Source organism: Pipra filicauda, unplaced genomic scaffold (genome assembly GCF_003945595.2).
Source record: "Pipra filicauda isolate LSUMZ 115617 unplaced genomic scaffold, ASM394559v2 scaffold267_size1258537_pilon, whole genome shotgun sequence".
Taxonomy (NCBI): domain Eukaryota; kingdom Metazoa; phylum Chordata; class Aves; order Passeriformes; family Pipridae; genus Pipra; species Pipra filicauda.
Window position 1 is genome coordinate 778,662 of NW_024104384.1, and position 22,293 is coordinate 800,954.

The 22,293-nt window shown below is 41.1% G+C and overlaps 2 protein-coding genes and 1 long non-coding RNA gene across 9 annotated transcripts in view; 1 reads left to right on the plus strand and 2 right to left on the minus strand.

Moving 5' to 3' along the window:
• Window positions 1-22,293, plus strand: part of HNRNPAB (heterogeneous nuclear ribonucleoprotein A/B) — a 29,312-nt gene that overhangs the window by 1,504 nt on the left and 5,515 nt on the right. The window contains exons 3-9 of one of the 6 annotated variants that reach the window (XM_027735882.2): window positions 1,968-2,136; window positions 2,221-2,379; window positions 2,802-2,933; window positions 4,522-4,630; window positions 4,724-4,876; window positions 4,955-5,039; window positions 5,295-5,400. In XM_027735882.2, the coding sequence (XP_027591683.1) occupies window positions 1,968-2,136; window positions 2,221-2,379; window positions 2,802-2,933; window positions 4,522-4,630; window positions 4,724-4,876; window positions 4,955-5,025 (793 nt within the window). In that variant the 3' untranslated portion in view covers window positions 5,026-5,039; window positions 5,295-5,400. Of the gene's footprint in view, window positions 1-1,967; window positions 2,137-2,220; window positions 2,380-2,801; window positions 2,934-4,521; window positions 4,631-4,723; window positions 4,877-4,954; window positions 8,157-22,293 lie in introns of those variants that run through there. The other 5 variants (XM_027735872.2, XM_039382391.1, XM_027735911.2 and 2 more) reach the window with 5 other exon arrangements.
• Window positions 3,842-6,850, minus strand: LOC113995679. Its single transcript, XR_005563928.1, has 3 exons — window positions 4,400-6,850; window positions 4,149-4,275; window positions 3,842-4,011 (listed from the first exon to the last, which is right to left on the minus strand). It is a non-coding gene; the product is annotated as an uncharacterized LOC113995679 (long non-coding RNA).
• LOC113995594 (5-phosphohydroxy-L-lysine phospho-lyase-like) lies at window positions 7,659-16,289 on the minus strand. Of its 2 annotated transcripts, XM_027735812.2 has the most exons (13): window positions 16,195-16,289; window positions 14,530-14,648; window positions 13,601-13,760; window positions 12,885-12,959; window positions 12,019-12,106; window positions 11,808-11,924; window positions 11,519-11,601; window positions 10,996-11,221; window positions 10,565-10,719; window positions 9,976-10,065; window positions 9,650-9,780; window positions 9,207-9,263; window positions 7,659-7,838 (listed from the first exon to the last, which is right to left on the minus strand). In XM_027735812.2, exons 1-12 carry the CDS (start codon window positions 16,254-16,256, stop codon window positions 9,211-9,213), a joined length of 1,359 nt encoding a protein of 452 aa, XP_027591613.1. In that variant the 5' UTR covers window positions 16,257-16,289; the 3' UTR covers window positions 7,659-7,838; window positions 9,207-9,210. The 2 variants fall into 2 exon arrangements, with proteins under 2 accessions (XP_027591613.1, XP_039238324.1); XM_039382390.1 differs by lacking the exons at window positions 7,659-7,838; window positions 9,650-9,780 and having other exon boundaries at window positions 9,230-9,263; window positions 9,814-10,065.

Sequence of the window (22,293 nt, forward strand, 5' to 3'; positions counted from 1 at the left end):
TTTTAGTGTTTTGCGCTGAAAAGAGAGGGTGATGCTCTTACTTTCCTGCACAGGAGGTGACAGGTTTCAACCCCAAATCCGTATGAAATGAAACTTCCAAGAAGAGCAGTTATTTTAGAGGGATTGATTGGCCTATGTGGAAAATGTAGTGCTGTGCTAAAACAAGAGCTGTCCGAGCCACTGACATTAGAATGTTCTGTTAAGAGCTGAAACAAGCTTCGATTTAGCTGCACCAATTCTCTCAGGAGGGGAAAAAAAGACTGTGTTAAGGGTGCAGTTGTCCAGTTTGTGGCCTCTGAAGACAAACCCAGATGTTAGGAATTCGGTCATAGTTTCAAAGGCTCTATATTGTGTTACTTAAATATGTGTAGGTATCGGTCTTTCAAGTTACAAAACAAAGCACTGCAAATTGCAGAGTGTGATGTGTACTGCTGTGGTAAGAGGTGAATTGAGCGTGTGGCAATGCCTGTGTGTGCACCACAGCCCCAACCCGATGGCATAAAGCAGCTAAAGCTGCCTCTGGACAAATCCTGTCATCCCCCAGCCACCGAGTTACTCTTGATCTAAGTGTAGTCAGTGATGCCGGGGTGTGCTGTGGAGAGCTGCTCTTCGGGTTATAGCTCGGTCAGGGAGCTGTGATGGGAAGGAATCCACCGAGTGACCGTCCTTTAACCTGGTATTGAAAGGCTTAGTAAACTTTGTAAGGCTCTGCTCTAGCGGCTGCAGGACCCTGTACATCTGCTGCAACCACCAGCTAAGAGTGCACAGCAGGTTTTTCTGGAAAACACAAGGGTTTAGCCTGCAAAGGATAAACCAGATTTCATCCAGGTTAAGAAAAAAGGGCAAAACCCCTATAACACCTTTTTTTTTCCCCTACTTTTTTTTTTTTTTTGAATATAAATGGATAGCAGTTCTAGCAAATCAAAGTTACACATAAGCCTCCAAAGCCAATTTTACTTAGGCATAGTCTAGTTTTTAAAGTGCTGATACCTCCTAGTGCCAAATCTAGGTTGCCTCTAAACAGTGTAATGACAACTTAAACTGCTTCAGTCTATAGTTAGATAAAAAGGCTCAAACGCTTTTAAAAGCTTAGTTTGTTACCTTGGAAACTCTGAAAATAGAAAATACAGCCGTGTTATTAATGTTTTCATTTGAAGTGAAGCATTTGAAAAATGCCTTATTGCCTGATATCACTGTTTTTGTTTTTTAGCTGAACTTGTGTATTGTGTCTCACTAGAATTTAGTTCTTTGAGATGCATCTCCTTTTTCAGAGGATATTTTGTGTGGGAAAGTAGGTAGGGAAGGACTGTATTGGCCTTTTTGGAAGTAAAGGCTAATAGTGGAGAGGCTCCTGTAGTACTGATGAAGACAGAACTAGATTCAGTAACTAAGCAGGAAGAAGTGTACAACATAGTAGTTAAGGCAGGTCCAAAGTCCCATCTCATGTATGTGACTGCTATTGGAGGTCATAGATACCTGGTTTAAATTTTGCAGATTGTTCCTAGGACTAAAATTTTTACAGCCATTGGACCAAAACCTTAAAGAGCTCATGTATTTTGCTTTTAATGCCTTACTCTTTGCTGGATGCTTTCAGAGCAGTAGGAATGATCCTGGATTCTTTGCAAAAACTGAGTTGGCAGTACCTGATAGTCAATACTGCTTTTTTGCAAACAACCTAAGAGCATAAGTTACTGGTGAGGAATATTTCAGGAATATTTGTGCTGTTTCTTATAGCCTGTAATCAAGTTCAGGGTGCATTGTGGCATTTCCTCAAAAAGAGGGGGAGAAACCCACCCTTGTGCACTCCTGTAGTACCACCAGCTTTAGACAAGAGGCGAGTGTTTAACTTGGACCAGTCGGTCGTGTTCTGACAATGCTGCTGAGGGGTGTGCCACTGAGCATCTTGCTGCATGGCCTTTGCTGTAGTCCTTCCTGAATCTAAATAGCTGTTCTCTTTGAAATTTCAGGAAGATGTTTGTTGGTGGCCTCAGTTGGGATACGAGCAAAAAAGACTTGAAAGATTACTTCACCAAATTTGGTGAGGTAACCGACTGCACGATAAAGATGGACCCTAACACAGGAAGATCCAGAGGCTTTGGATTTATTCTCTTCAAAGAACCTGGGAGTGTTGAAAAGGTGAATTTGAACTTCATGTTTTGGATCCTTAACTTTGGGAGGAAACTTTTCAGCTTGAATTAACCATACCAAACTGTCTTTCAGGTTCTGGAACAGAAAGAACACAGACTAGATGGCCGACTAATTGATCCCAAGAAGGCCATGGCAATGAAAAAGGATCCAGTGAAGAAAATATTTGTTGGTGGACTAAACCCAGAAGCCACAGAAGAGAAAATCAGGGAATACTTTGGAGAATTTGGAGAGGTGTGTACTGTTATCCTAGTAAACTCTGAAACATTTAGTCTCCAGTTGCTATTTAGTTTACTAATACTTTGAAAGTTTCAAAGTAAATTAACTTCAGATGTATCAAGGCTTCTGTAACTGATCCAGAGGTTTCCCACCTTGAGAGCAAAGGTGGCACATACTACACTAGATGCTTCCAGTGCTACTTGGATACCCTTGCCTTTAACTCAAAAGCATTTTTAGCTGATATTAAAATTGGTTTGAAGAGTTGTAAAATGGAAATCTCTGGTCTGAAGTTCAGTGTTAATATAGAAAGACTAATGCAGCTTTGGTGTTGCATAATATGCATAGAGAGGAAACTTAATAGTTTTACTGTCCCAAATGCCTTGTACTTAAGTGTTCTGCTAAAATACAAGTCTGAAAATAGTATTTCATGTCTTCAGATTGAAGCAATTGAACTTCCAATGGATCCAAAGACCAACAAAAGGAGGGGGTTTGTGTTCATCACTTTCAAGGAAGAGGATCCAGTGAAGAAGGTTTTGGAGAAGAAATTCCACAACGTCAGTGGAAGCAAGGTAGAAACTTTGACTTACAACTTTTTGTCCAAGTTACTAAGCATAATACCACTACATCTGTAACCTGGAAAGGTTTTTGCAGACCTCTTGTGTCAAGGTACTAAATTTACAATAAGGACAGCTTTCAGTTTACCCTGCTGTTGTTTTGCCATAAGTTCAGTCACAGATTCTTTGCCAATATTTATGGCTTTCATAATTGCTGTGTTCTAGGGCCTTTTGTATGTGAAGTATCTAAGTGCATTCATTACAAACACATGGAGAAACTGGCTTGTGTAGCAGTATAGGCCTTATGTGTTCATGTGGCTTATTTTCAGCATAGAGCCCTTGCATAAATGTAAGCCTTAGAGTCACTAACTTTGTAAGCAGCTGGCTGAAACTGGCTCTGCCTGGCTGGGGGCAACTTCTGGTTTCTTCTCTCAGAAGCCCCTTCCTGCAGCCCCCCTGCTACCAAACCCTTGTCATGTCAACCCACTACAAGGATCCAGAGAGCAAATGTAAACTTTATGGCAACTTGTACCTGGTCAGCTGGTTGTGGGAACTATTGTAAGAGTGGTGTGAGATGCTCTGAACAGCTCACTGCTCATCTGAGGGAACAGCTAATAGAGGCTCATGCCTCAAGCTGATAAGGAGAGGACTGGAGGCAAAGGATGTGTACTGGCTGGAGGTGTCCCTCTTCCTTTGCTCTGAGGCCAGTGCTGTCCATACACATAATTTCAAAGCCCTGTTACATTTGATCATACTGTCTGGCACAGTGACTTAGATTGCACTTAGACTGGTTTTGACACAGCACAAAATAAGCTTTGGCAAATGTAATGCATTGATCAAGTCTGTTTTCAGGAGAGATGAATGTCTACATGCCAAGGAAGCTGAGAAATTTCTGTATCTCCTAACTATGGCTTGTTGTGTCATAGTGTTAATAAAAAACAGGTTACCTTAAAGGTCCTGTGGTGAAGAACTCCAGGCCAGACTTGCTCAGGTGCTGTTGTTCCTTTTGCAGCAGCAGTAGCTTTCATCTTGGACTGTGCACAGATTCAGGAACCAGGCAGCTGACTGACAGCTTGAGCTGCAGCCTGGGAACCTGCCTTGGAAATGTCAATTCTGGTTAGTTTTTTTTAGCTGTTAGTATTTGATAAGTGATGATTTTAGTGTTGGTAGGGGTACTGTACAGTCCAACCGCATGCACAGGAATAGGGTGGGCAAAGGCTGCCCTCTCACCTGGCACAACCTCCAAGACAAGGCTGTTGCTATCAGACTTCACCTGAGCTGCACTGAATGAACAAGGCTCAGAGTCTTCCTGGCAGCCTACAGGAGTGGTGGCATCAGCACCTCTTCCATGGGGAGACTGATGGTAGGAACAGGCAGAATAAAATGCCCTTAAAGCAGTGGCCTCTTGGAAGGGCTGACAGTGACTTACCTTTGCCCAGGTGGCACAGTAAATCAGACACTTCTGCATTAGTGCTGCTCACCTGGCAGGAGCACAGCGTGTCCACCTCCTTTGCCTCCAGAGGAACCTCTGGATTTCCCAGGAGCTCAGGGTGGGTGCTGCTGCTCTAAGACACCTTACATACTCTTCCTTTTTTATTTTCAGTGCGAGATTAAGGTAGCACAGCCAAAAGAAGTGTACCAGCAGCAACAGTTCAGCAGTGGCGGAGGAAGAGGTAGCTATGGAGGAAGAGGCAGAGGTGGAAGAGGCGGCGGTAAGTACCACACACACTACTTTAGTATGGACACATTCTAAATAAGTTGTGTGTACTAAAATGGGATTTTGTGGATGGTTTTCCCTTCTATAGCTCAAAGTCAAAATTGGAATCAAGGTTATGGCAATTACTGGAACCAGGGTTATGGGAATCAAGGATACGGCTATCAGCAAGGTTATGGTGGCTATGGAGGCTATGATTATTCAGGATATGGGTATTATGGATATGGACCAGGCTATGATTACAGTAAGTAAAGAGAACTGTATTGGGTATAAGCAAACGTAACTAATTAGCAGTTTAATGCATTTGTTCTCTTGTTCATAGGTCAAGGCAGTGCAAATTATGGGAAGACACCAAGACGTGGTGGTCATCAGAATAACTACAAGCCATATTGATCAAACTTATTCAGGTATGCAGTGGCATGGTCTCTTTTGGAAAATGACTGCATAGGTTTTGTATACAATGCTGTAGATGGATACTTCAGTTCTGTACCAAATTTAACTTTACAATAAATTTCTATGGCCTGTTAAATGTGCATCTTACTTGGAAGAGCTCCCTGGAAATGTTTTACATGTTTAATACTTACAGATAACTAGTTGTCTAGACAGTGTGGTGTGTAAATTTCAGCATTGCTGAAGATATTAATTAATGATTTTATTAATAGGTTAAACTGAAACTGATTTTGAGGGTCTGCTTAAAGCTGCAGCTCTGCATCTAGGGACTGCCTCTTGGAGTTAACTATGGACTCTGCATTACTCCAGTTGTACAGAATGAGATGCATCTTAGGGAACCAGTGTCACTTTCCACCTTTTTATTTTGTATTGTTTTTGTGTCATACATTTCCTGTAATGGAAGTGTTAATTTTACTGTACTTTTTGGTACCTTTTTGGAATCTAATGTATTGTAAGGTATTTTACATGTGTTCTGATTCACCATGACATGGATATTGAAGCTATCCTAGCTTTTGAAATAAAAAAGGCGTAATCTAGTGTCTTGTGCCATTCTTCAGCTTATGTGTTAGTAAAACGCCAGTTCCTGTTCCCAGAACTTAGCTCATGGCAGTACCTTGATAGATGAGGAGTTGTGCTTAATGTTGTTACTCTTGAAACTAGAAGGCTGTGTTGGTAGTTGTGCTCACTTGCAGTTAAGCGGCAGCTGAAACCTGCAGTCGCTTCTGCCTGGAGGTTGTGGAGGAGAGCTGAGGTGAGGAGCCCCAGCTGTTGAGGCTGTGCTGGTGAGCTGGTGGCTCTGCCCTAGGCAAGCACAGGGGCTCAGTGTAACTGTGTTGGTGTCTGCATTGGGCTCTGCTTGGAGGAGCCAGAGGTGTAGGTCTCAGGTAGGGCTTGGGAGCCTGGACAGCATTGCAGGAGGATGCCAAGAGGTGTGGAAGAAGCTGGGCTGCATTTCCTTCATGTTTCACTGTCTCGAGTCTGAGACTTGGCTACAAGTTGCTAATAGTATGTATATACCTGCCTTGAGAGGCAGGTTGGACAGACATTAAATTACCAATGCAAAGTTGAATTTTTGAAGCCTTTTTGTGTATCAGAAAAGGCTAAAAGAACTTCCACTACAGTTGTGGGTGGAAAAAACATCTCTTTCTCTAGAGATGAGTGACCAGCTAGAAATAAGCTTTCCTTTTTTGACTACTTCACTATTTTAAGGCAATAACTGTCATGTGATTTGCCTGTCTTGTTGTAGAATAGTCCCAGTCTCAGATTTATAAATAAGTAGCAAGCTCTGCTGCACAAAGTAAACTTCTAATATTTGTTGCAGTGATTAATTTGGTTTTTTTTTCCTTTTAAAGATAAAACAGGACATTTTTTTTCCCCTTGTAATAAATTCTCTTTGATGCCCAGAATTGGAATCAAACCAAGTAACTAAGACAAGAAATAAACAGATGTTACTAGTGACCTTTTCAGGTTTTTTAGCAAGGGATGCAGCTATTTCTGCAGGGACTATAATCTGCTGCTCCCTGCTGGCTGTCCTTGAAAAGAAAAACTTGCTTGTAAAGTTAGAATCTCTCTGTAAGACTCTTGCTGGGTTAAGTGGAAATCTTGAGCATTAAAAAAAAATGAATCAGATTTTAAATGTGATAGTTGAGAACTTTACAGCTTGACCTGTAACTTCAATCCCAACTTACTGACTTGCAAAAAAAAAAATTTGCAGACCACTGAAAGAAATGAGTACAGTATTTAAAAGTATTACTGTCTCAAGATGTAAAATTTCAGTGCTTTACTCTATTGCATACTTTTACTGGTTTTCCTGTGAAATAAGGGGTAGCAGAATATTTTTCTAGCAGTCACCTGGCCCTCCAGTGGGAAGTTTGCACAGTACCAGGATCATTCTGCTGCAGTCCTTCTGTGTCCTAGCAAGAGTTTGTCAGCTGGCTGTTACTGTGGTGGATTTTGGAAGTAGGTTCTCAGGTAATGCTTCCTTGACAGGTGATGAGGCCTTAGGCAGAATCTGATGACACTGGTACTTAAATGCAGAGCTGGCTTTTCCCTTTCTTCTTTGTATGAAAAGTTTATGATACAAAGAACATGTACTTGCCTGGTGAAAGCAAAGGCATGTACACAAGGTTGTTGTTTATGGCTATAATCTAATCTTAATTTACTAATCCTGCTCGGATACTTCTTGAGGACAGACTTTGTACGAACTGGTTTGGAAACAGTGGCTCTGAGCTGCCTGTTCCTCATGCATCTGATGTTAGGAATTTGGGACTGAAGTTTTTTGACCTAATCTGGTTTCTGAGACTGTTGAATATAGTGCTACCAGGGACCTTGTTATGACACTGGTGGCTGAAACTGGTCAGGAGAGCCTGGGAAGGACTGGGTGTACTGGCAGCTAGACTGGTGTTTGCATAGGCAGCTGGAGGTGTAAACGAATGAGGGAACCCCTTGGGTCATCCTAACCTGAAAGAGCACGAATTTAGAAATTGTAGCTTATAGTAGCCATTAGAAAGATACTCCTTTATAATCAGTTTTAGATACAACTGCTTTAAATAAAAGGCAATTCCACACTGCCAGAATTGAGACAAGCTCTTGTAAAATTTATTTCTCCTAAAGATTTTACTAAAAACAAGATAACTGAAAATAACAAAATCAAAGGTGACTTATCTGATCTAAGACATGCTAGGATGAAGATTAAATGTGCATTATTATAGTAGAATAATGTTTCTTAGTAGTAGATCTTGAACATTGTTTGAAACCTATGGAAAGAAAATAATGTTATGTTTTTTTGTAAAAGTATCATTAAAAGAAATCTACTTCATTGCCTCATTTTCACTTACATTATATGTAAGTGTCTTACTAGTACTGTACTTAGTAAGAGCCTTTTTGCATTCTTGGTTTCCTGTAGAGAATAAAAGCATTTTTCTTGCTTAGTTTAGATTACAGACAAGCACATTAAGTCATTAGGCCTCTAAGTTACACTGGCACTGTTAAGTAATCTTTCTGTTCCTAAGAATAAGTAGTATAAACAGCTGTATGTCTTTCCATTAACTTGCTAAATAAAATATTAACACATTTTTCTTGTGCCTGCTATACTAATATTACACTGCACTAAAAGCACATTTCTCCTTAGCTCAGGGCTGTAGCACTGTGAACCTCATGGTGGTTGAGACCACCAATGATTACATGATCACAATGATCACATCAGGTACATTCCTGTCTGCTATCTAGAGTTTTACTAAACATGGGGTTGTCTTTTAGTCTGAGTAGGTTGAACAAGTACTAAATGGACCAAAGGGTGTTGTTATCAAGGTGTAACTCTAAGTGTACACTGTACTCATGAGTGTGTGGCAAACTTAAGTTGCAGATAGATGTCCTCTCTCAGCAACCTATGGAGGGACCTCAACAGATGAAGACTTAGGAGGCTTTAAAGACTTAACAGGACTCAGTCTTACTCTGATGCCCCCAAACCTCTGACTGTAAGGGTAAATCGATTCTTAAGCCTGAGATTCCATCCATGAACCTGAAATGATCCCAACAAGTAGGGAAAAATGCTCAAGGGAACAGAAGGCAATAATATTTCCAAGTCAGATGTTAAGTAAAACACAAAAGCACCACTTACAGCTCTTCACAAAGCTGTTAGCATAAGTGGAGGATCCCAAAGTGTGGGATGCAGATGCCCTGACTGGCAGGCAAGGGGAGATCTGCTGAGAGCTACTTATGGAGCTGGAGCAGCTTCTGTCTGGAGATAATGGCACTGAGCAAAAAGGCTCTGTGTTTGTGTTGATGTGCATGTCGTTTGCATGCCAAGGGTTAAACCAGTCACTCTGAAAGCTTCCCAGACCAGCACAGCATGCTGTGGTGGTAGTCATGTCTGGGACATGTTGGACCTGGCTTAGAAGCAAATGAGCACACACACTGTTACTGGGAGTGTCAGCCTCTGATAGAAAGGAGCTGTGAATGCCAGATGTGCACAAGTCTGGGCCATGTCATGAGATTGCCTGAAATTCCTGCGAACTAACTTCAAGTAAAAGCACCTTTGAGGAGGCTTCACTCTGACAATGCTTGTGAAGTTATGTATAGGAACCTTGGCTTTTAAATAGTACTGTGTGACTAGAGATAAATACCTGCTCAGGTAGAACAAGTAGATGTTTTCTGTTGGTTCAGACATCCTTTTTCCATATCTGGAGAGAGAATAAGCAACAATTCAGCAAAGTCACAACTTTGAGACAAGGTTTTGTACTAACTTTGTTAGTGCTAAGTGTATAGAAATTGTATAAAAAGCTAAGTGGCAAATGCACACAGATTATGGCTTTTGAGAATATTTGGACAGTTTTTACCAGCTGCCCTTGTTCAGATAGGTAAACTCTTAAACCTCAGCCAGAGCAAAGCTGTTTTAAAAGGCATGTGCTGCATCTGTGGAGGAAATAGTTTTGTTAGAAAACTTCAAAACAGAGTAATTTAGAAGAGAAGGTTCACCATCTGCCATCTTGGCTGTATTGTAGCCTATTTTGCCTTTGAGGCAGTTCAACAACCACCCTCTATTTTTGAGGGTTTTGATCAGTTCTACCTGTTAGTATCTTGTCCATTGTTTCCACAACAAATTTTGCATCCTCCATATTGAAGCACATTGGGGGCTTGAATTTCAGCACATTTCTTCCTGGTCCATCTGTACTCAGTAGAATATATTCTTCCTTAAGTCTGGAAAGAGCAATAACAAAGAATCATTTTTACCTTTGCATGTAGTTCAGAAGAACTTGCAAGCTCCAGCACGGAGGCTGTCACACGGTGCCTTTCCCCACCGACTGCTTTCTTTTTTGGCCAGATTGTTGTATTGTAGTTTGTAGTTGTGTCCTTGCCTCCCACACTGAGGAACTCCATGACTGTCCCATGTACCTTGTTATCAGATACTCTGCTTCTGCTGGGGCTGGGGTCCTTTCTGCTTGGTCCTTGATTAAGTCCACTCCAATGAATAAGCCACAACCCCTTTAAAAGAAATAAAACCAGTCACTCTGTGTCAGAGGAAGGAACTGCAAGTGAACTAAAAAACAGGTTTTGGTAAGACCAGACCTTAACTGCATGAGAGTTACCTGATGTTTGGCTACTGATAGAAAAGGTTTTGCTGTTTTGAAGAAGTGGTAATACAATATAGACTTCTGTCTGCTTAGAATGGCAGCACAAGACAGGATGTTAAGCATGTTTTCCATCTAGCTCATCACTTTTGTACTTTGTGCACTTGACATAAAAGTTCAAACAGGAAAGTGAACTCCTCTAGTAGCTAATAATAAATTGATAAAACAGTACTGACCCAGTGGCAAAGTATAAGAGACTTTTGATAAGCTCAAGATTATTTTTATCTAATATACAGCAGGCTGTTTATTTTTGCTGAAAACACAAATTTAATTTCTCAAAACATCTGTTGGACTGAGCTGTTTGACTGCACCAAATAAAAAAGCAGCTAAAAATGTAAATAAGGCACTGATACCTGACATCACCAATGATGGGATGCTTGATTTGCTGCTCCTTGAGTAGCTTCATCAAGAAGTTGCCTACCTCTGTGGCGTGAGCCTGAAGGTGTTCCTTCTCAATCACATCTAACACAGCTAATCCAATCGCACATGAAACAGGGTTTCCACCAAACTGAGCTCAGGAAAGGAACACACAGAGCCAGGGAAAGGGAAGAGAGATGCAATGGGGTCACTGAAAGTGTAGCCTCAGTGATACAATGAGCATACTACCACTTTCATCAGATGGAGTCAGTAAAGAGTCATATGCCAGAAAGATAGAGATAGATAGAAATAATACAGTAACACAGTTACTGTTTAGTAACTGTGTGGTAAATATTAATAAAATATTACTAAATATTAATAACAATACTGCATGATTAATTTTTAAGAGAGTTTGGGCAGCTCTTACTGTATTAAAATACTCCACTCCTGTGGCTGCAAACGCTTCTGCAATTTCCTTTGTTGTTGCCACACAGGCAAGAGGGTGCCCATTTCCTATTGGTTTCCCCATAGTGACAATGTCAGGTATAAAGTCTTCTCCCTGAAGCTGGAATGCCCAGAAGTGCTTCCCAACTCTGCCAAAGCCAACCTGAATTTCATCAGCAATAAATACACCTCCTGCCTTATGCACATGCCTGTAACAGAACAGATTTTACTGTCTCTTAAGAGGAAAGAGAACATAATATTTACTGATTAAGAACATGCAGAAAGCATTAGTTGGCAAACTTTCAGGAAACAAACTTGTACAGGCCTATGTTCTAGATCATGTCTTTAAAAGCAGGTCTTTGCCATACAAAGTTCACATTCTAACATGAAGGCTTAGGTAGTTTCCTGCCTATCAGGCTATTTATTACAGCAGGCAGAGAAGTCTCTTTTATCTATATTTAGCAAGTGTGTTAAGTTAAAAAGCTAAGGTAATGAATGACACTTACTGTGCAACCTTTTGAAAATAACCTGCTGGTGGAATGATTTGACCTCCCACGCTTGGTAGAGATTCAACAAAAAATGCAGCAATCTGAAACACAGGTAGCATGTGATGTTTGAACACAGTAGAGAAACTTGTGGAGCAAGCTCTTTGTCCTTAGATGGTTTTTGCATTATTATGTGATCTTTTCTTTTTGACAAGTCCATACCACTTAGCTCAGTAACCCTAAATAGCATTGACAGTCAGGCACATTCATTTCTAAGGCAAAACAAATGGTTAAGAAAGTAACTTTTTACCTTTCTGTCTCTCTTATGTGCACGCTCAATAATATTTTTCACTTCATCAGCGTAGGCTGTCACTGAATCTTTGTGGTCTTCTCTGTAAAGTCCTCTGTATGTGTCTGGAACAGGAGCCTATGCAAAGGAACAATACCCTGTATTCAATATATCATAAATATAACTTCATTAAATTGACAGGTAATTGATAGATATAGGCTGAAGTACATACCACGTGGACCCATTCCTTTTGTCCTTCTAGATTTCTGAATTTATATGGGCTTATGTCAATCAGAGATGTCAGATGTCCGTGGTAAGCACTTAAAAAACAATTGGCAGAACTAAACAGTAATTTCCTTAGTATCAAGAGTTCTTCAGGATTAGCATTACAGATAGTGAAGAGTATCTAGGTTCTGTCCCTTGGTAGGAAATAGTCACTTAAGCTGAGCTCTGCAGTTTCTATCAAGCTTAGTATTTATGTGGATTTTTGTTGGTGTATCTGAATATAAGGGATGCAGGACAGGACTGGTCACTGGTTTGCCTGCACTGGTGACTGGAATCACAGCAGGGTAACTCAGGAGCAGTATTACAAGACTGCAGAAGAACTGGAAGGGATGGAGCTGCCAATGTCTGTGGGCATCCTATTCTAATATTTGACCATCTTCATGATAAAAGATTTTTTCCTATGTCTCATGAAAATTCCTCAGGTTTCAACTTCTGTCTTAGGTCTTTTTTTCTGTCACTACACATCTTCAGGCCTTGCTCTATCTTTTTTGCTCCTTCCCTTGGAACAGCTGTAGTTGCAGTATGATCTCCCTGGCTGTCTCTTGCAGCTGAACAAATCCAGTCCCTCTTAGTCCTGTGGCTCCCTACCCACTGTGCAGGTCACTGCTGACCTCCCTCCAGCTGTCTCTGTACTGGGGAGCCCAGCCATAGTTCTCTGAGCTGCTCTCACAAATACTGAACAGAGGGAAAAACTACTCCCCTCAGCTTCCAGGTTAGTCTTTCTACCACAAGCGTTTCTTTCAGAAACGCTCTGACCATGGGCTGAAACTGAGCCTTGTACCCCAAAGCAGATAAAATTGCCAGTGTACTTACTGATCTAACACGATGACATCCTCATGTTTTGTGTACTGTCGTGCCAACCTCAGGGCAAGATCGTTAGCTTCAGAGCTGCAATTGAAAAATTCAGTAAATGTTTCACTGAGGATATGTCCGGAGTTCTGAAAACTGAACCTCCCTCGCAGTGCTGTCCGTGTCTGCAAAGAACAGACAGAACTCAATGCATGTTTTGCTCAGATCCCTTAGGAATCGGCACCAATTAGGCAGGAGTGCCCACCAGAACAGAATCCACCTTAAAAAGCTCAGTGCAGAAACTACTTTGGAAGCAGTTTGGGTTTTTTTCTCCCAGCTGTACTTTGCTTGAGAATATGACCCCCTTCCCCCTACCAGCAGAAATAATGCATTGGTACATTTAATTTTGGTTATAACTCCCAAGTCAGAAGACAAGTCAGACCAGAAACTAATACAGTAAATATTTACATTGCTGTTTTGTAGTCCAAGGCATTATAAATAGAATAAACCCCTTCTTAAATAAAGCACTAGTTTAGTTCCCAAGTAGAGAGCTTGCTAAGTGCGAACCTCAGTCACTGAACTTCTGAAAATAAGCAGTTTCTCTGAAAACCAGCACCCCAAACAATGTCAGTATCGAGTCACCCACCACACCATGCAATTGGCTGTTGATAAGAAAGTGTTGTACTTGTTTGTATATACCCAGTAAAACCCCAGTATCAATTGTGATGTACCCAACTTACCCAGAATTCAAAAAATAGAAGATGCATAATTTCTCAGGTAGCGTTTTTGAAAGTCTCTCTGCATAATCAACCAAGTTGTCGTGAAGATAACGAGAATTTGTATTTAACAACTGATTCTGTTCATGGGCTGCTTTAACTATATCAGGGTGACAGTGCCCAACTGCAAGAGAACGTGGAGAGTGGTTTGAGAGTTCTTCCCTGCTGCCCACATTGTTCATTCACATACCAACTTAATACTTTTATGATGACTGTAATTTCCTCAGTGGGGCCTTAATGATATTGTCAGCAGAAGACAATGTTGGTACACCTTGTAAAAACATGTTTTTGCCCCTCAGAAGGTTTGAAGTTGCCTGCTACTGTCCTTTAAGATTTGTAGTTAGTACTGAGAACTGACATGTTGAAACAAATAGTGTCTGATTTAATACTTAGATTTAGACATTTACATAATTTAGGAGTTTGGGAACGTGTTTTACCATCAAAGAAGTACTAGTCCTGGTAGGGCTTAGGTTTGAGACTTTTCAAATATTGTAAGAAAGCAGCAATTACTTAGTAATACACAATTAAGGCACCACACTGAGCAGTGGTCCTGTGACTGTACACTTATCAGTAACTTTTACAAACACAACAAAATGTCATTTGTTAGTTTTACAGGGAGGTGCTTTACTTGAGCTTCCATGGAAAAAAATCTGAATGTTTTAGATATGTTTCTAGGAAAACAGAACAGGGAGCAATTCTGGAGAGCACATTTACACACAAAGAAATTCAAACGAACCATATTCCCTGGAACTACAGGCTCAAGAAAGGTTCCTTCCACTTTTCCAATTAAACACCCCCCCCCCCCAGGACAATGGAACAGTGGCAAAAGTACTGATTGTTCCTTGTTCTGCTTAGAAAAACACAGCATCAAATAACATTTGACTTAAGCTTACCGTGAGCAACATTGTTTATGCAGTCAAGGTATTGTCTTCCATCCTCATCATACATATATTGGCCTTTTGCCTTCACAATCTTCACTGGATCATTAGAGAAAAACAGCTTGCAGGAAGACCTGTAACAGGCATCAGAAAGCAAAATAAATCTTAGTGAGTTTAGTTTATCCTGCTGGTGATATTTTCAGTTCAGTCAGTTAATAAAGAGAAAGACATTTCCCGTCTCTGTGGGCATGTGCTGTCATCCTGCTTCTGGCCCCTAAATGAAAGGCCTTGGGCTCTAAAGCAATTCAGATTTTGTTTAGATTTACAGGGAAAACCCCCAGAACTGAAAATCCTTCTCTAGAAATCTAGCCACAGCACACAACAGAACTCACCTCTGTCATTTCATCCTGTCTTTACTGTGACTCCTTACCTTACTCTGCCCTTCACGTTCTGAAACCCTCTTTGGTGTCTCTTATCTTGTAATTGTTTTTATGATGTTCTTGCTATTGCCAAGGTCCTGATTTTCCAGATAGTTCGGTGCAGGTGATTGTTACAGCTGTATAAAGCTCCACTTACATTATTTAAAACAGTGATATTATAAGGCTGAATCTGCTTAAGTGCATTTGTTTTGTTTCACTTTTTAAACCAACTTCCAAACAAGTGAAATTGAGACATCTGTCTAAGTAGGAGCTGCAGAGATTTGACTCTGAATGGCAATGCCAAACTTCCAGAGTGCATTTACTAAAAGATTGCTTATACAGAAATGATTTGACTGTGATTACAAAGCTGTTGTCAAATGGACAACAAAAGACAATGATACAGTGAACAGCTGCCTCACTATCCCTCCCTTACAGGAATCCAATACTCTCTGTGTGAGCTGGCACAGAATGGTAAAACAGTTGGGTTTTTTTTTTTGTTACCCTGACTGTTCAAAAGATGCTAAGAAAGTGCTTCCAGAGGCTGGGTCTTTGTTGCCAGTGGTAGGGCAAAGCACCTGGAAAAAAGATTAAATACCCGGAGTGGTATTTTTCAGGTGTGTGTAACTGGCACATTTCTAATTCCAGCATTTACTTTCAGCTCAACTTCTGGATTTATAAAGCACGTAAAAGTAGCCTTATAGTTTTTTTATATATATGATATGAAAGGATTCCTAAAGTTAAATACAGTTGTGCTGCCTTTCCTGGTGGTCATTTACAGAACCAAGACTTTTTTAGGTTGGTTAAAAAACCACCAGTAATTGGAAGTTTGGAAGTGAGTCCTGTACTCCACTCTCTCAAAGTGGGCAGCAATATGTTGTTAATTATTGTTAACACCATGTTTTTGGTGTACTAAGTTTTCTCACAGACTGGCTATAACAGCAGGGGAGCCAAACCCCCTCGCCCGGCCCAGCACGGCCTGGCAGCCCCAGCCGGGCTCCGCCGGGCTCGCAGGAAACGCTTTCTAAGCAGTTTAGAGTCTACACCGGCACGCTCGGTATCATACGGGTTTTATACTTGAGTTTCGTAATCCCCCTCCTTAAGAAACGCTAATTACCGTTAATTACCCACGGTAATTACCCCGGTGCAGCGGTGCCGGGCTCCGCGCCGCCCCGGCCATGGCGCTGCCGCGGGCTCGGCCCCGCTCCCGCAGCCACGTCAGGCGGCAGCGCCCGCCCGTGCCGGGCCCGCCCGCAGCACTCACCCGATGAGCCGCCGCCGCTGGGACAGGGTCTGCTGCCGGGAGCGCGGCTGGGCCGCCCGCATGGCCGGGGGACTGGGCCGGGCCGGGCCGGGCCAGGACGGAGCAGAGGGGAGGGCAGGGCAGAGCGGGGCAGAGCGGGGGAGCGGCCGCCTCCCGCGGGGGCCGGGCCGTGAGGGGAGGGCGGGCCCGGGACTCGGGCACTGCCCGCCCTTATCGCCGAGCACAGCCCCGGCAACACCCCGGCACGGCTGGGGCGGCCCAGGGTCGGGAGCGGGGTGTGAATCACCTGGAACTCACCTGGCCGCGGGGATGGCGCTCCCCTCACGGGCAGCAGCGCGGACAGGCTGCGCCCTGCGGGGTCCCCTCAAACCACACACCGCACACAGCGCGGGGTTCGGAGCCGCGTCCAGCCCCAGGTCCCTCTGGGTTACAGCGTCTTCAGGACCATTAGTGCAGCTATAGCACTCTTCTTTGGAAATACACGCCGAGGAAGTGTCTTTTACGGTTGAGAATAATTTGAGGGGGGTTAGCCTGGGTGTTAGAAGTGAAGTAATTGTTCAACACGTGCTTGAACTATTTAAGCAAAAGTAGAACCAGCCATTTATATGTTGTACCTCTGTGTTTGGTCAGTGGCAGATAAAAGCAGACCTGACAGATGACTCCTTAAAAGCCAATCCTAGGACAGGCAGTAGTTAGGATTAAAAGAGGAAACGCTGTCATCAGATTAGAATGGTTATTCCTCTGTTCCTGTTTGACTGGAATTACCTAAAGAAAAACAGGGAGATAACCAGGAGGGAGGTTCTGGGATGGGTTTTCTGCTGCTGTGTAGGTGTTGTATTCCATGATACAAATTCATGAACTTAGCCAGATTCATTCTAAAAAAATGCCACATTTTTTTCCCTTCCAAGTACCTGTTCACATTTTTTTGCTGACAACATCTGTTACGATGTTTTTCTAAACAGAGCAGACTTTTAAAACTACACTTGGCAGACTTTGCTGACTAGCTATAGCCACCAAAATTATCTCTAGTTGCAACTACTTGATAAGCACAGGAGCAATTTAAACGTTGTGTAATATGGAGAATGCTAAACCAAATTGCTATGCACTTAAAAGTTAGATTGAATTTAGGAAGTCAAACCCAGTTGTTTCATAGAAGTCAGGTTTTAAGTAACAAAAGACAGTGGAGAAAAATATAATAATGACTGTTAATCTTTATTTGAACTCTTGTCTGGTTAAGATATTTACTGGCTATTTATAATAACAACCTGAACATTTACAATTTGGAAAGTTTACTCTTGGTTACAAATGCAGAGTTCATTATACATATTCACACAACTGCAAAAGTAATCTGTACAGAGAGACCATTTTTAAAAATCTAGTCTTTGCTTTTATTAAAAAAAAAGCACAAGAAAAATTATTTTTTGAGGTCTCAAGGTAATGTATTGTCCATTACAGCTTTAAACTAGAAATACATGATGCAGTACTAATTAATACCATTTTAACATGTTAAAACAATGGATAAGAAATACTGTTATTAATGCCTTCATTTTTAAAGTAGTTGTTCCCCAAAGAAATGAGTAAATAGAATACTTTTCATGGCACATACATGATTAAAAAAATCACAAAAAGTTTGCAAGTAGAGGTGTTAAGTACATTTTCTGTATTTTTAATATCTATATATAGATTTAGTCAGCTTTGTATAGAATACCATGTAAATACATTCAAAACAAAACTAATTTTGGCAAGGTGTCCAAACTGCACACACACAAACAGCCCTTTCTCCTCTGAACAGCCTCCCTGGAGTGATGCAACCACTCACATAAATGAGGGACACTTGCATAACGTGGTAGAGGATTAAGCTCTATCGGCATAATTTCAAAACAAATATGGGCAGAGAAGGCACACATTGCATGTATTTTTCTACAAATAAGTAACATTTTCAGTCGGATTTTAAGTAGCAGCAGGTACAGTTTCTCAAATGTTAGTGTACGTGCAAGTTTTGTAATATTTCTATGTCCAAAGTAAGGGATATAGAATGAACATAGAGCAGGTTTTGACTGTGGTATTTTGTGCTGAACTTCCCTCATACTGAATTTTTTTGATTGTCTTTTTTGGATAGCAGAAAAAGAACCCCAAATAGTAACACAAAAATTGCTATGTTATGAAATTGTCTGTAAAACTGCACTCTATGAAACAAACCAGCAAACACAACAGAACTCCAACTCCCTTTCTGAGTGATGGCAGTTTACTACCTCTTGTACTAAATTCACAAATTCAGTGGGTAATGTGGGTGCTTTTGCTTTGCAAAACCAGGTCCTAATTTTTTAATGTAATTGCAGAAATGCAAGTTTGATACAGACTTACCTACGCTTCATAAATTCGTGTAAAATACACTTTTCAAATGCAGTATTTAACAGTATATAAAAAAGCAGCAAGGGGTGTTAGTGTCCTTTACGGATACTTGGGCCATCTCCATTTTAAGTTTCTGTTCATTATCTATGTTATATAAGAAACCACACACTGACACACATGTGAGTGACTGTTCCATGAAACTATGCAACTATGAGGCAACTTAACAAACAGGAATTAATTGTTGTCCTAAGACATAGGAAAACCACAAAATGTTACTAATCTAATTCTTATTCTGCTCTCTTGTCAATAATTCCACTTCTTATGCATGGAAAACTCAAGTTTCCCAGCTTTCCTGTGGTTTCCCCCAAGCTCTCTCCAGTAGTATACAATAAAATAATCTGTTAAAGTCCTTCCTCCATTCATTTCTAAGCGTCAGGTTTTCAGCACTTGCTTTAGCTGCAGGTTACACAACAGTTACACACCCCTTATAAGCACTTGGAAAAGTTGCAGTAGCTCACCTGGGCATGTGAAAATACTGTAATTTTTAGCTTACAGATACAAACGATCATCAGGGAAAATAAAGCTTAGGAAATGGATTTTTTTACTCACTGGTTTGCTGCAGTCTGCAGTAGATTCCCTGAAGCAGAGCTGTGAAGTATTTCAAACAAATTCACGTAGTTCAAACAAATTATGGCCAGGTTCAGTGCAGTGCCAGGGACACAATTAGAAGGCAGGTGACTCCTTCAGCAAATGACACTGAGACTGGACTAACTAGAGTGACCAGGTGTTTCCCTCTGCCCCCTCCTTTTCGTGGAAAAAAACCCCAAAAAAACCCAAAACAAAACCCCATAAATTAAAACAAAAAACTATTGCAAAAGAGTCCAAGAAATATTCTTACATAAACACTGTCCTGCAAGGTTGCCAAAGTCAGTTTGTGCCACAGTCATTGCCTGAGTTGAGCAAAAGTGTCTTAGGCCTCCTGAAATTATGCAGGTATTTCATCTCTCTCACTTAAAAATCTCCCTGGTTATAAACACCGGGAAGGCTGGCTGGGCTGCTCAGCATGTCAGCAGGTAATGAAAGGTGAAACTCAGGAGTTCCAAATTAACTTGAGGTTCTACTCCAGCCCTGGACACCTCCTGGGGACACACTGAGCTCTGCTAGAGCACATTGAAACCAAACTCACCCCACATACCTGCAGGATTTGTCCAGGATAAGTAGTTTGGGGATGTTTCAATTTTTACATTTTTTCTTAGTATTTTTGCATATCTTAACTAAAAATCTGTTTTCTCTAAAGAAAATAATTCCAAGCTCTCATGCTCAAAATTTTAAAAATGGAAACATGATATGTAACCTACTACAGGTAGATTTAATTTGTTTAATTCTTTAAATTATCTGGGCAGCAGTGGGACTGAAAAAACAAGTGTGAGAATATGATGGTATTTCCCAAGAAAGAAATACCAGCTTTGGAAAAAACAAAGTTTCTATCTGTGTACTGCTGTTTTACAAATATCAGTTCAAACCACAGTTATGCAAAAGTCGTGCCCATCTCTCTCTGTGCTGCCAATTAAGGGACACTGTCACAGCATAAAATTTGCATAAATTTGTTTGTATTAAAAATATTTAAAAATATCTCCTCTAGAGGGCAGCATTGAATCACCATTCACTGAGCAGGAAATCTGTGCTCTGATACACCTTTATAATACACATTATATTGACAGGCTAAGGAGGCACAGGGGGAGTTATTTATCATTATAGAGCTGGAAATTTCTGCCATCTTATAATTTGAATAAATTTTTAAAAAATAAATTTTATTATTAACTTTAATTATTCGTGCATTACAGTGAGTGGGTTCTTTCATTCTTGCCCAAGAGCCTGCTACGTTTGGCTGACTGCAAAACCATATGTATAAAAATTTAGCCTGGTTAGTGGGTTACTATAATAATCTTAAAACCACAGGTCAACCCGTGTCATTCTCTGTGGATTATTTTGCATCATTGCATGGGATGTCTTGAGCTGCTGAAACCTCCCACGTGTTTTGCTGGTTTGCTTAAGAATTTAAAATGCTGAATTTATGAAATTATAGAAGACAAAAGCTCATCTAAATGTTTTACCTGTTGGTTTCCTAAAAAGAAAACACATCAGAAAGTTGCTTACCATAGAAGAAACATTCTTATTTTTAAATACGCAGGAGAAAAATCCATATGGAAATCACCATTCTATATACAGCAAGTGTCAGAAGCAGTGAGTACAGGACTCCTCCATGGGAATAAAACAAAGCATGTGGCAACATCTTGATGATTTTTTTTTTAAAGTAAAATCTTGGTTCATTGACACTTGGAAACAGTTCCAACTTGGAGTCAGATCAGGATTTCTCTGCCACCTGTTTCATAATCCAGAGAAATATTCCTGAACTCACTGGCCAAGCCACGATTCAGCTGCAAAACTCTTAATTAATCTCGCTTGTCCCCATCAGCACAGGCCAAATCATCGGGTTCATGCTCTGGCAAGGGCCCTCTCGAGCTGCCAGCACACTCCCAGCACTGCTGGAGTTGCTCTCCCCCAAATCCATTCTCCCCAGAAGCTTTAGGGAGTGCTCCCCATACTTAGAGTTGGGTGCAGCATCACCACTCCTGGGGCACCAGGACTGACACAACCCCCACAGCCACAGCCAGAGTCAGTCACGCACCACATCTGCCGTGTCTCGTGGCAAGGCAGCCCTGCCTGCAGAGCTTTGTGGCTGAAAAACCTTCTCAGGGGTTTCAAGTGAGCTCTTGTGCCCTAAGGATTCAGTTTGGGAACTTTGCTTCCTGCAGCGTGTTAGAGAGAGGATGTTGGTAGCAACTGGAAAGATAATTGTCAGCCACAATTTTAAATAGAACAAGCCTTAAAGAAGGCTGCTTGTCCTCTGCTCCCGGGCAGCAGGCAGACATGGTTAGCTTAACCTAATGGAAACCACCATGCTTTCACAGGCATTTTAATTAGGGAAAGGAATTTTGGTTTGTAAACTAGAAAACAGAAATAAATTTGTCTGAGTTTCAGGTTCCCTAGAAAAGACCGGTAACTTCAGTGTGTTACCCAGAATGTCTGTTGATGAATCCATGAAGTCAATATACCAAATATTTTAGTGATCAAGAAAAATCAAGTTCAGGTCTCAGACTGACCCACATTTCATAAGCATTAGCAGCCTCCCTGTCAATCATCCTTATTGCTACTGACATATAGTGGTAACATTTTGCTGCACTTAAGAATTGCTGTAAAACAGTCTCACATTCTTTCCAACCAGAGGGGAAAACAAGAGAGGTTTCCTGGGGAAAAAATGCCCTATGCTTTGTGAGAGACTGAGAGCATGACTGAGTTGGAGCAAGACTGCCAGTAATACCTAAAAGTAAAATTTGTCTTTGTGAGCTATTTGCAAACTCAAAAGTATTCAAAAAGACCCACATAAACATTTTCATCTGGAAGGAGAAAATAATCAACTGATCTGGCATGAAGTTGCTGAGCAAAGCACATCTTTTTTTAACTCACTGCAATAAGATCATGACTGCTCTGTATTTAACAACCTACTCTTCTGAATATGTGTGTGTGTGTGGAAGGCACATGGAAGTTAAACAGATTCCCTCTTATACTCTCTGCAATCCATAGAAAACCCAGCAGTCCCTCTAATACAGTCTGTTGCTCTGAATGATATGATTGATAATCACAGAATGGTTTGGGTTTGAAGGAACTTTAAAGGTCATCTAGTTC

What these genes read in the sequence shown, in the direction of transcription:
- LOC113995594 (XM_027735812.2), bottom strand. Translation starts at nt 16,256, where the DNA reads ATGCGGGCGGCCCAGCCGCGCTCCCGGCAGCAGACCCTGTCCCAGCGG. An exon ending in AAAAGGAATGGGTCCACGTG is followed by an intron (nt 11,925 to 12,018) that starts GTATGTACTTCA and finishes TCCTTTGCATAG; the next exon opens with GCTCCTGTTCCAGACACATA. An exon ending in AATGGACAAGATACTAACAG is followed by an intron (nt 9,264 to 9,649) that starts GTAGAACTGATC and finishes TTCTCTCTCCAG; the next exon opens with ATATGGAAAAAGGATGTCTG.